General features: G+C 39.6%; 1 protein-coding gene across 1 annotated transcript in view; it reads right to left on the bottom strand.

The window, feature by feature from the left end:
• Nucleotides 1-13,291, bottom strand: part of KIAA1239 (KIAA1239 ortholog) — a 320,404-nt gene that overhangs the window by 118,959 nt on the left and 188,154 nt on the right. The window contains exon 3 of the mRNA XM_006876214.1: nucleotides 5,488-5,604. Coding sequence (XP_006876276.1) covers nucleotides 5,488-5,604 — 117 coding nt within the window. The remainder of the gene's footprint in view (nucleotides 1-5,487; nucleotides 5,605-13,291) is intronic.

Genomic DNA, 13,291 nt, shown 5'->3' with positions numbered 1-13,291 from the left:
GAGGACTAAGGTGCGCCTGACCCAAGCCATGGTATTTTCAATAACCTCATATGCATGTGAAAGCTGGACAGTGAATAAGGAAGACTGTAGAAGAATGGATGCTTTTGAGTTACAGTGTTGGAGAATATTGAAAGTGCTGTGGGCTTCCAAAAGAACCAACAGGTCTGTTTTGGAAGAAGTGCAGCCAGAGTGCTCCTTGGAGGCCAGCATGGCCAAACTTCATCTCTCATACTTTGGACATATTGTCAGGAGGCACCAGTCACTGGAGAAGGCTATGATGTTTGGTAAGGTGGATAGTCAGAGAAAAAGAGGAAGATGCCCAGCAAGATGGACTGGCAAAGTGACAGCATTGATGGACTCAAGCGTGGCAACAATTGTGAGGTAGGCTCAGGAGCAGGCAGTGTTTCGTTCTGTTGTACACTGGGTCGCTATGAGTCAGTACCAACTCGACGGCACCTAACAACAACATGGCCCAGCAATCCCTCTAATTGGTATATATGCTCAAGATGTAAGAGTCGAGATACAATGTATATTAACCATATTCATTGCAGCAGAATTCACAATTGTAAAAAGATGAAAAAAGCTTAAATGCCCATCAACGGAAACAGGGATAAACAAACTGGTACATACACAAAGTGGAATACTACACAATGTTAAAGCATCACACCAAGTCTGTGAAACACCTCATAACATGGATGAACATGGAGGACATTGTGCCAGGTGGTAGATGGCTAGATAGTGGAGACAATAACACTAATAAGGTATGCTCTCTATGGAATGGCCAACCATTCAAGATCAAAAGGGCAACATTTACCTAAGGACAAAGTTAAGAAGGGTTGGGAAGAAGGGTATAATGGAAATGAAAATTACAAAGAGGAAGTAGGATAAATGATGTTACACGGAGGGGACTGCAATCATTAAAATGAAATGAAGTGTATGATTAAAAAAAAATAAATAAAGAAAAAGAGAGAAAAAAGTCTATTTCTTTGAGCTCCTAGCCATGCATTTTTCTTGTTTGGATTATTTTAATACTTTTCTAACTGGTCTTTCTGCTCATTTCTTTGCAGTCTCTCCTGTACCAGCAACCAAGATGGTGGTGCTGTGTGTCACTGAGTCCATTTCAGCTTATAGCAACTCCAGAGGACAGAGTAGAACTGCCTCTTAATGTGTGTACGAGCAGACTGCCAAGTCGTTTCTCCCATGGAGCTACCTGTTGGTTCCAACAGCTAACCTTTCAGTTAGCAGCAGCGCGCCTAATCATTGTGTTACCAGGGCAGCCAAGGGAGTCCTCTTTAAATGAAAATCTGATCACCTTAGTCCTGTGATCCAAACACTTCTGAGGCTTCTCATGTCACTCAGAGTACAAGTAAGATCTTTAGATCTATAATGCTGAACAAAGTTTTAAATTATCAATGGACCCCCGACATTCTCGATCTTCTGAGTTTGGGTAAACCCTGGAAATGATTGCCCTGAGATCATCTTTAGGCTTTAAGCCTTAAACTAAAACGATTCTCTGAAGTCTTCTTTGAACCAAAAACTAGCTTATGTTAGTAAAGTAAGCTTTGAGCATTTTGCTCTTTTAAAGAAATATCTATGTAAGATCAAATTGACAACGGCACTTGAAAGGCTGGTTGAGAATTTGATGGGACAGCAAGTTTAATATAATGGTGGTGGAGGAACTAGGAAAAGGATAGCAAGAATGGTAGCAATATTTGAACATGGAATGCATGTCAGTACATTTTACAGGTTGAAATCATTGAAATGGTGTATCTTTGGCTGTATATGCTTTCATAAAATTAAAAAAATTATAATCTTCATAGTCAATTTCAAGAATACAAAGCCCCAAGATCTATGGATCCCACACTTGCAGTCTCCCTTTTGTATATATGAGTCCAGACACACTGGACTGCTGGCTGTTCTTTCAATAAGCCAAGCACACTTCATCTTCTCTGTCTGGAATGCTTCACCTGGAATATCCTGAAATGCCCACCTGGCTCTCTTGTCCCTCTCCGACTCCCCTGCAAAGCTCAGACCAGTGAGTCCTTCTGCAATCTACTCCATTAAAAATAACAAGTCCCTTCCTTCACCAGTATTCTTCCTTTCTGATTTTTCTCCATAGTGTTCAGCATTGGTCTATTTATTTTACTTATTTCTCTGTGTTTTGCTTGCCCTGTCTCCTTTCTGCCACAGAAGGATGCAAGCTCTATGAGGACAGAAAGTTTTGTCTTGCTTTGATTAAGTCTAAGGTTGGATCATAAGAAATTGACCCAAAAAAATAACAACTTCATGTGGGTCAACCTAATATACCTCTGGGAGTCTTGGTGTGGTGCTGTAGGATAAGCAATGGGCTGATAATCAGAAGTCATCAGTTCAAACCCACCAGGCTTCTCAGAAACCCTATACACAGTTGCTATGAGTGGGAACCGCCTCCATGGCAGTCAACAACAAAAATGACAATATACTTCTGACACTCAGAGTAGCCTCTGGCATAGAGTAGCACTTAATAAACAGTAAATAAATGAATAATTTATCAATACACTGAATACTACAAATCTAAATTATAAAAATGTTATATACTTCATTTATAACTTGGCAACGGTTACACAGATTTTTAACATTATATTTGTACGTGTTCCTGACCATATGTGGAGAAGAATTCAGATACATGTGGAAATAAATATTAAAAACCTTTTCGTTGATACAATGAGCCTAGCTTTTTTCCACCCATCTGAACTTAAAAAAAAAAATGTTGGTGAAAATATACACACTCACACACCATTTTTACAATTTCTGCATGGACAAAGTCCTAGTGTGGCACTGTGGAGTAATGAACAGGACCACCAGATTGGTTTGAACTTCAAGGATGGTGGTTCAAATTCACCAGCCACTACTCTATAAAGGGTATCTATAAGTAGGAACTGACTCGAAGGCGCTTAACAACAACAAAAACAGCAACAACAACAAACTCACTGATCTTCATTACATTCTCCAAGTTGTGAAAAGATTGTCACCATCCTTCTTCAAATTGCCCGAATACCATTGACTCAGACTCACTGTCCCAAGGCTCATCATTTAACTATTTTGAGTTGCTGTTGGCAATTTGATATCACATAGATGCTGAACTTAGCTTTTAGTTGTTGTTTTTACGTCCAGTTGAGGCGGTTTCAACTATACATTTCATTTACTTTTTTACCATTTGTGTTTTAGGTGAATGTTTACACACAAAATCAGGTTCCCATTGAACAATTTTAACACAATTGTTCCATGACATGGGTTCCATTTTTCTCAATGTGCTAGCATTCTCATTATTTCCATTCTGTGTGTACTGTTTCTGTTACTGTAGCTGCCCTGGCACTTTTTACTTTCTCTCCTTTCTTCTAGGGTAGATGTTGACTGATCTCATAGAGTTGATTGTTTAAGAAACTACAGGATTTACAGGTGATCTTGTTTATTTTATGTCAATCTATTATTTGGATGAAAGGTGGCCTCTAGGAGGGATTTCATTTCCAAGTTGAAAGGATATCTAAGGGTAATAGTCTCAGGAGTTTCTTTGTTGCTATTGGTCCAGTAAGCCTGGTCTTTTTTTCAGGAATTTGAGTTTTATTCTACATTTTTCTTGCATTCTACCTGGGACCTTCTGTTTTGTCTCTGGTCAAAACGGTTGGTACTGGTAGGTAGGCATGATCTAGTTCCTCTAGTCTCATGGTTAGATGGGCTATTAAGTCCTGTGGACTAGTTTCTTCTTTGAATCTTTGGTTTTCTCCATTTTTGTTTATTCCAGAGGAGTAGAAACCAGTCTATTTGATGGCTCCTTGCAAGCTTTTCTGACCCCAGGTGCTGCTCACCAATTTAGGATGTAGAACATGATCATTCTGAACTATGCTATACCAATTGACTAGGGAGCCGTGGTAACACAGTGGATTATGAGCTTGGCTGCTAATCATAAAGTCAGCAGTTTGAATCTACCAGCTGTTCCAAAGGGGAAAAAAACGAGGCTTTCTGCTCCAGTACAGATTAACAGCCTCGGAAAACCTATACAGTCAGAATGGACTCAATGGCACACTACCGCCATAGTAGCGGTCTAGTAGTTGATCCTAAGCCGCTTAACCCAGTAAACCAATCCCACAAGGCTTTTGGACAGCAACTTCCCACTCCTTCTCCCAGTAACCATCAAAGAACATTGCTTCCTGTGTGTGTATTTTTCTTGACTGTTTCTAAAGGTAAGCCTATACAATTTTTGTCCTTTTGTAATTGACTTATTTCATGCAGCATAATGTCCTCCAGGTTGATCCATTTTATAAGATTTTCATAGACTCAGTATTCTTCTCATTATTCTTTATGATTGTATGCTGCTACTGTGTGCCCTGAGTTGGTTCCAACTCATAGTGACCTTGTATAGGGTTTCTGTGGCTGTAAATCTTTAAAAGAGCAGAAAGCCTCGTCTGTCTCACAAAGAGCGGCTAGTGGATGGGGACTGCTGACCTTGCAATTAGCAAGCCAATGCATAACCCTTTTTTATAGTTGCATAGAAATCAATGTGTTTTCTTCATAGCACTAACAAATCATGCACTAACAATACTCATTGTTCAGGCTCAGAACATCTTGTAATGAAAGGGGTGACTTCCTTATAAAATAGTAAGCCTTTTCTGAATTCAATATAAGGCTTCTGTTTAAACAGTGATTGTCCACCTGCCATGGGGTGACTACTTAGATATTTCATTGCAGAGGAGTGGGCTGTTATTTAGAAATAATGATAAACTATTAAGAGTGTTCCATTCCAAAAATCTCTATTAATTTGTAGCTAATAGTATGGTGCTGTGGGTTAATTTATCAGACTGCAAAGCCGTTTGAATTGCAAGGTCGGTGGTTCAAGCTCACCAGTGGCTCCTCAGAAACCCTATACAGGGTTGCTATGGGTCGGAATAGACTTGAAGGCACTCAACAACAGCAACAATAATGAATATCTAGGTAAAAATCATTGTAGACACAAATGTTTTCATAGGGCACCACTTGTCATTAGCAAACTTGACACAGTACATTTGATTTACGTCAATAATGTTTCCGCTTCCGTGTTTTAAAAAAACGCCAGAAATTCTAATGTTGAGAACCAGAGACATTTTGGGAACTAACAGAAGAAAAGTGAGGGTGAGTACTGCAAGACTGCCATAGTAGTCCTTATTGCTGATCACAAGGTGTTGGAGAATTTGTTGTTAAATCCAAGTCATCCCTTCGATTACCATTGCAAATTATTCACTGTGAATTTGCAGGACTTGCTAGGGAAAGCTGAAGACATTTTCCTTCTCACACATTCAGGGCAGGAGAACAGTTTTAAAACAACTTAAAGCTATAACAAAGAAAGCATGGTTTCTTTCCCATTTGGAAAAAAGAAAAAGAACCACAACAAAACATATTAAAGAAATAAAAATCAATGAGAATTCTCACATTCATCTACAATTTAATATAAAGCATTAGGTTATTTATACCCACAACAAAACATGGACCTGCAGAAGTTTTCAAACAATCCTCCAGCAGCTTCATGCGGGTCTTCTGGAGCTCTGGGCTGTCCCATTCATCTTCATCCACTCCCCAGTACAGATCTATAACCTACGAACAAAAGGATGAGGCAGCATTAATTTACCTACAGGGAAATTTACTTGTTGACTTTCTTCTTCTTTTTTTTCCTTTTTAAATCCTTTTTTATTTTCCTTTCTTGTTTTTATTATTATTATTGTTATTAGCCATAGAATCCTTTTTTGAAGCCAGCTGCATGATGGAGAAGCACAGTATGTAAAACAGATAGAAGTGAAACTGCTCCTGGTGTGGTGCTGTAGGATAAGCACTCAAACACAAGATCGGTTTGAATCTAAAGGTTGGTGGTTCGAACTCAACAGCCGCTCCTTAGAAACTCTATATAGGGTTGCTATGAGTCAGAACCAACTTGATGGCACTTAACACCAACAAGCTCTATTTGAAGGGGGCAGGACTTACATAGTGGACTCTCCCCTTGCTACCTAAGGGAGCCCCTAACCTCTACAAGACACAGTTATAAAAAGCTTTGGGATGAATGTAAAATGATACAGCCATTGTAGAATCTAGTTTGATGGCTCATCAAAAAGTTAAACATAGAAATACCATGTGACCTAGTAATTCCATTCATAGGTATATACCCAAAAGACTTCATACAAGTGAAATCAAACAATACTCATATTTTCCCTTTTGTGTCTGCCTCCTTTCAATTCATGTAATGTTTCAAAAGTTCATCCATGTGGTAGCATGTATCAGAGCTTCGTTTCTCTTTATAGATGATCAATATCGCCTTGTGTATATTCACCATATCTTTTGTATCCATTTGTTGATGGATAGACACTTTGGTTGTTTCGGCCTTTAAGCTACTGTGAAAAATGCTGCAATGAACACTTGGTGTATTAAGTTATCTGTTTAAGTACCTGCCTTCAACATTTCTGGATAAGAATTAACTTCTTTTGTTGTTTATTCTTTATCTCTGACTGTGGTCTCCTTTTTCCCTGAGTCAGTTAGAGCTGAGGTGAGAAAACAGGGGTGGAAAGGTAGTGGGGAAAATGTAATACAGTGCGTATTTGTTGTTAAGTGCTGTGGAGTCTGTTCAGAATCATAGGGACCTATATAAGGTTTCTGAGAAGTGATTCGTGAATTTGGACTGCGACCTTTCAGGTACTTTATGGTTGAATGCTTACCCTACAGGTTGACACCAGGGCTACATAATGAATATAGATTTTAGTTAATAGTTAAATGAATATAAACCGTATTAAATTAATTTAAACCGAATCTATTACAGTCTTTATATGCTTGTATGACATTTCTTTTTATAACTCAAACTGCCTTCCAAGTAGGGTTACCAACAAAAAAACCCGACTGCCATCGAGTTGATTCTGACTCATAATACAACTCCCAGGCTGTATATCTTTATGGGAGTTGTTGTTGTTAAGTGTTGTTGAGTCAGTTCTGACTCATAGTGACCCTGTAGAGAGTTTCCAAGGAGCAGCTGGTGGGTTTGAACTTCTGACCTTGTGGTTTGCGGTCCTGTTAACTTTATTCTTCTTATGCATGATTCCTAGTGAATATGACTTTAAAATTCATTTTATTGCAGCATGTTTTTCCTTTGTGAGGGAAAATGAATTTTAAGATCTATCTGAAGAGATTTTTTTTTATCCTATGATGAGTTGGGTATGAACATTATAATTTCCTTTGTTCCTGATTACACTGTTTACAAGGATTCAGAGAAAATGAAGAGCTAAATATTGGAGGCTTTGCAGTACAGGCTTCAATTATTTTGAAATGGCCTCAGGATTTAAACAGAAAGCTGGGAGGAGGTTACCACATTGAGACAATTAAATCACAATGTATAATGTTGAGTATTGGGCTGTTAATCTCAAGGTCAGCAGTTCGAAATTACCAGCCGCTCTGCGGGAGCACTCTGGTAGCATAGTGGTTACCAATCGGGCTGCAAACCGCAAGGTCAGCAGTTTGAAACTACCAGCTGTTCCGCGGGAGAAAGATGAGGGTTTCTGCTCCAGTAAAGATTTACAGCCTCAGAAACCCTGTACAGGGTCGCTATGAGTCGGAACCGACTCCACGGCACATAACCACCACCACCCTCAGGAGAAACATGAGGCTTCTGCTTCCATAAAGATTTACAGCCTCGCAAACCCTACACAGGGTTGCTAAGAGATGGACCCCATCCCATGGCACATAACCACCACCATCAATGTTACTGTACGTTTTAATGTGAGCAGGTGAAATTGCAGTGGGCAGTAATAAATACTGACTAGAGGTCAAACATCTTCATTTCTTCAAAAAGCAAACCAAAACACCCTGTTTTATCATGTTTTGTCCTACAGTGGCATTCATGTTTCCTATGTTGTAAGCACTCTGGCTTTCATCAATATATATCTGAAAAACAAGTGTCGGCAAACAATGAAAGGCATGCCTGACTGAAAAGTGAGGATAACAGGATCAGCTATCTGCCTACTTCAAAGACTACTAGGGAAGATTTTGAGAGTCTGTAAAAACTGTGACCAGTACCCTCTTTGAAAGGAGCTCTGGAGGGCAGTATGGCTTTCCTTCCTTTTACTTAACTACTATCTGCATAAGGTAAATGTTTCCAATTGTAGCTTTGAAGATTTCTTCTTTTCCTTTCCTTGTTTCACAGAAGCACAAATAAGAACCTTTCCCTTCCTACTTGCTATGCGCAAAACATCTAGTGAGATGGAAGGGCAGTATGTTGGGGGTCCTCCCATGGGGCCCAGGCAAATACAGAAGACTTTGCAGGCTTCTCATCTCTTGGTCCCTGCATGGTGTGTCTGAATCAGATCTTTGTTTGAATTTGAGTTTTTCAAAGGCTAGCTATAATATAAAACAGTAGCAACAACAAAAACCCACGAGCTGTGGTTTCAGCTCATGGTGACACCATGTTTGTTAGAGTAGACTGTACTACATAGGACTTTCTTCCTTTCATTCTTCCTGCTGACCTTGCAGTTCAAATTGACCTTGCCGTCCAGTAAATTAACCCACAGAGAATCTGTGGCATTTGAACCAAAACCTGCTCCCTTTCACTCCCTTCCTAACTCAGTGTGACAGCAACTCCACTACAGGTGGATGTAGTCAAGAACACAAGGATCTCTCTCCACAAGTTCCTATTCCCAGGCTATTGTATCTGACACCATTTCTTATCTTCCCCAGTACATACATACTGCAGAGAATAAAATCTAAGTAAATGCAGCTAAGAAGTTGGTATTTTCCTTCTTCTACTCAGCCCCAACTCAGGGTAGAGGTTCAGCACACTGAGAAATCTGGAGTCCAATTACTTTGTCTCAGATCTTCCATAGGGTGGAGTTACCATGTCAAGAGAGGCAAGCCGAGAAGAACAGAGGTTATCTATAGTCCCTACGAAGTGCCCTGCTTCTTAAAGCAAGGGTTTCACTAGAAAAAACGATACCACTCTCCCCACCCCAGATCCGGAGTTATGAGTAGGAGATTTCTCCCAGCTAGAGAGGCAGGTTGTAATTCACAAAGCTCTGAAGCTGATTTTATTTGAAATAGACTGTGAGGAAGTTCAAGCCTAAGGGTGCTCTACAAAACAATAAAGGTTTTTCTAGAAAGCAATTAAGATGAGGCTGGTAGCTTGTTTAGAGAGACAAAGGAAACCATAGCCAAACACAAAAATAAAAGAAAGAGAGCTACAAAGAGGCCTCTTGAGGTCAAAGCAAACCTCAAACATTGACCTGAAAAACTGCCCTTACAAAGGAGTCTGCATTTGATTGGAATAGACTGTAGAATAATGTATCCCCCAGGACATTATGAAGAACAAAAGAGCAATCAGCCAGCAATTAGTGGAGTCTAACATCTAAGTGTGTTCAGGGCAAGATACCTTCCAGGAGAGTCTAGATATAACCAATTTTATCCTTGGTTGACAATGTGCATTTCCAAGGCTGCATCCTCTAAGGAGCAACAACAGACTTCAATTAAAATAGTCCAGCAGTCAGTAAACAAATAAATAAGCAAACAATAAGCTCCCAAGGTGGGAGGGAGAGCGATATCGGAAGATGCTAAAATATAACTAAAATGTCAACATTTTCTTTATGACAGTAAAACTTTCCCTAAAGCTCTCTTCATTTTGAGTTTTCAGCAGAATCACCTTTAATTTTATAATTGTACCAACAGTCTATTCAGGAAAATCTAAGATTTTACTATCAAGGCACTCAAAACAATTCCAGCCTCTGCTCATTGTCTATTTCCAAGGCCACTCCCACATTTTTTACAACAGCAACCCCACTTCAGAGTTTCAAAATCTGTACTAATTTCTTGTGCTGCTATAACAAAAGACCACAAACATGGTGGTCTGTAAAAATAGAAAAGTATTATCTTTCACTTTTGGAGGCTGGTGGTTGTGGTGTGCCTTGGAGTTGGTTCTGACTCATCACAGTCCTGAATAGGATTTCTGAGGCTGTAAATCTTTATGGGAGCAGAAAGCCTTATCTTTCTCTTATGGAGCAGCTGGTAGTTTTGACCTGCTGACCTTGAGGTTAGCAGCCCAACTCGTAACCACTATGCTACCACAGCTAGTAGTCTGAATTCTCTCCATATTCTCTTGGGTAAAATTCGTTCTTTTTCACTCAGTTTCTAGTAGCCCAGGTGTGCTGTAGGCTAATGCACTGGATCACAAGGTCAATTGGAGCCACAAGGCCAGCAGGTCAAATCCAACAGCTGTACCTCGGAAACCCTTTACAGGGTTCCTATTAGTTGGAGCCAACTTGATGGTGCTTAACAACAACAAGTGTTCCTTTACATGGCTTCCCTTCTTCTGGATATATCCGTGTGACTCTTCTGTCATAATTCAGATTGAATTAAGACCTATCTTACTCTAATATCATGTTACCTGATACCAGCTCCAAAGGCCCTATTTCCAAACAAGGTGATTTTCCCAGGTATTCAGAATTAGGACTAAAATATTTTTTTGGGAGATACAATTCAACAAACATACTACAATGTACAGGATACAGCTAATGCAGCACATGGAGGGAAATTAATTTATAGCTGCAAACGCCTGTACACACTAAAGGAGACACTAAAAGAAAAAAGGGTCAGACTAAATCTAAAACATTCTGAAGGAATGAAATAATAAAGATTAAAGGGAAAAAAATGAAATGGAGAATATAAGCAAAATCACAGCTAGAAAAAAAATCAATAAAAATGACAAACTTTTAATTAGATTGACAAAAAAAATGGAGAGAAGACTAATTTTTCCAAAGAAGATAGACAGATAGCCAATGAACACATGAAAAGATGTTCAACATCATTTATCATTAGAAGAATGAAAATTAAAACCCCGAGAAACCTTTATATTCCTAATACTCAAAAAACCACTGTTGAGTATATTCTGACTGATAGCAACACTATTGGATGGAGTAAAATTACTCCTCAGGGTTTCTAAGACTCGTCTTTCTCCAGTTAAGCAGCTGGAGGGCTTGAACCTCTGTGGTTAGCAGTCCAGCACTTAACTCATTGTGCTACCATGGGTCCCTAACACCTAATAATATTAACAAGGGGATTCTTATACAGGACTTCTGAGACTGAAAATCTTTATTGGACCAGACAGTCTCATATTTCTCCTGCAAAGCAGCTGGTGGTTTTGAACCAACAACTTTGCATTTATTAGCCAAAGCCTAAACCACAACACCACCATGACTCCTGACCTAATAGAATGACTAGAATTCAAAACAAAAGCAAAAACAGATAAACAAAACAACTGGTCAGTTTCATACTCACTTGGTAGGAATGTAAAATGGTACAGTCAGTTTGGAAAACAGTTTGAAAATTACTCAGAACATTAAACCAAGAATCACTAAATGACCCAGACATTTGACTATTATAAATGTACCCAAAAGATATATTAAAAAAAAATGTTCACATAAAAAAACTTTGCACAAATGCTCCTACTAACATTATTCTGATATTCATGATTGCCCCAAAGTGGACAAGACTCAAATGATCAACTAATGAATGGATAAATACAATGTGGTATAGCTATACAATGGAATATTATTTGGCAATAAAAAGTACTCAGTATGCTACCACATGGATGAACCTTGAGAACATTAAGCTAAGTGAAAGAAGTAAATCATAAAAGACTACATATGAGAGGGCTTAAAAAATATCATGTAAAAATTTCACTACTTTTTAAAAAATGTTTTATTGTGAATTATGTTATAGTTTACATGGGAGAACATTAGCTTTATATTCATCCTATCATATATCGTTTCATTGCCATGGTTACAATCCCCTCCATGCATCATCAACCAACCAAAGGGTATGCACTACAACCCTGCCCACCCCCCGTCATCAGCACACAGCCCCTCTCCCTCTCTGGGTCTAAAGTCCCCAGCTGCTCCATCTCTCCACGTCATTGTCTCTGCCTCCATCACTAGCATCACTACTTCTCTGGGTAGGGTCCCGCTCTCTGCTCTTCTCCCTTGATGGTCCCAGAGACCTCTGCTCCTAGACTGCAAAGTCAATCACTCCCCTCCTTTTGCTACAATATATGTACCTTTACATTTCCAACCCTCACAGTCAGTCCTGATAATAATTATTCACTATTGTATCACAAGAGACCTATCCTGATTTCCTTTCATCAGCCCCGCCCAGACAGATTGGATACTACTCAACGGAGATTCTATCTTCCTCCACACTCTCTGGATCTAGGCTCCCTATTGAAAGCTTGTAAACCAGTCACTTCTTGCCTTTGTAGCCCCACCCCCACCCCATATTGGATAGCCAATGTCCAAGTTGCCCATCCCTGTCTACTCTGTGTATGGAGGGGGTGGGAATGATCCTCGCTGTAAAGATTTGCTTCCTCTTTTGAGCTACTGCATCCATAGGTGTAGGTCAAGTTCATCAAATTGTTTCACATTACTCTTTTTTTTTTCCTCTTCTTTCTCCTTCTAGTTGAGCTATGATCATCAAGTCACTGAAGCCAGGACAAGTGGGTATTATCTACAAGTGTGGGTGTTCTTGTGCATATACCCTCTCTTATTATCAGCTGGACGCTTCACTCTCCACTCTAATCTTCTGTAACTATGTCACTAACTCTGGCCCAAGATTCCCCAGGTTTTGCCACACTGCTGGCCAACCAGGTCTCCACCTGGGTTCATAGGAGTCTATTGAACATTGTAGGGCTTAGCTTGCAGCTTCATTGCTATTTTTCCCTCACTTCCCCTTATCAGTGATGAATGTGGTCACCAATCAGAGCGTGTATTCCCATTGAGTCCTTAGTCTTGGAGGGGATTTGCCCTGAGGAGACCTGACCACCTGGCATGATGTCTCCAGGGTGAGCAACTTGTAGTAGTCAGTCAGATTACCTTTATTGTTTTGTATTTTTCCTGTCGGTCTTTCTTTCAAAAAAATCTTCTGTTCTTCTAGCTGCTCCAGGTTGGTCTGCCTGTCCTTTCAAGTGGAAATTTCCCACCTCAGAAGATTCTGGATGGGGTTCAGGATTCCTCCTATGGGTCTTATGTAATGCAGAGGCTCTGCAGGAAGCCTCCTTCATTGGGCACATTGTAGCCCAATTTTAGGTATTGCATTCATTAATAGACAGAAGACGGACTTACAAGCTTTCTAAGGTGATATTTTTGGCTATTCCTTTCTCTCCCACTCCAGTGTCTATTTTATAATGGTATGCCAGGGAAACCAAGATTTAAAAGACAGCCAAGCATCTTAACATTATTTCCCCATTCCAACCATGTCTCAATCCCTGTAT

The sequence above is a fragment of the Chrysochloris asiatica genome, unplaced genomic scaffold (genome assembly GCF_000296735.1).
Source record: "Chrysochloris asiatica unplaced genomic scaffold, ChrAsi1.0 scaffold00364, whole genome shotgun sequence".
NCBI lineage: Eukaryota > Metazoa > Chordata > Mammalia > Afrosoricida > Chrysochloridae > Chrysochloris > Chrysochloris asiatica.
This window is presented reverse-complemented; position numbering and strand designations above follow the sequence as displayed.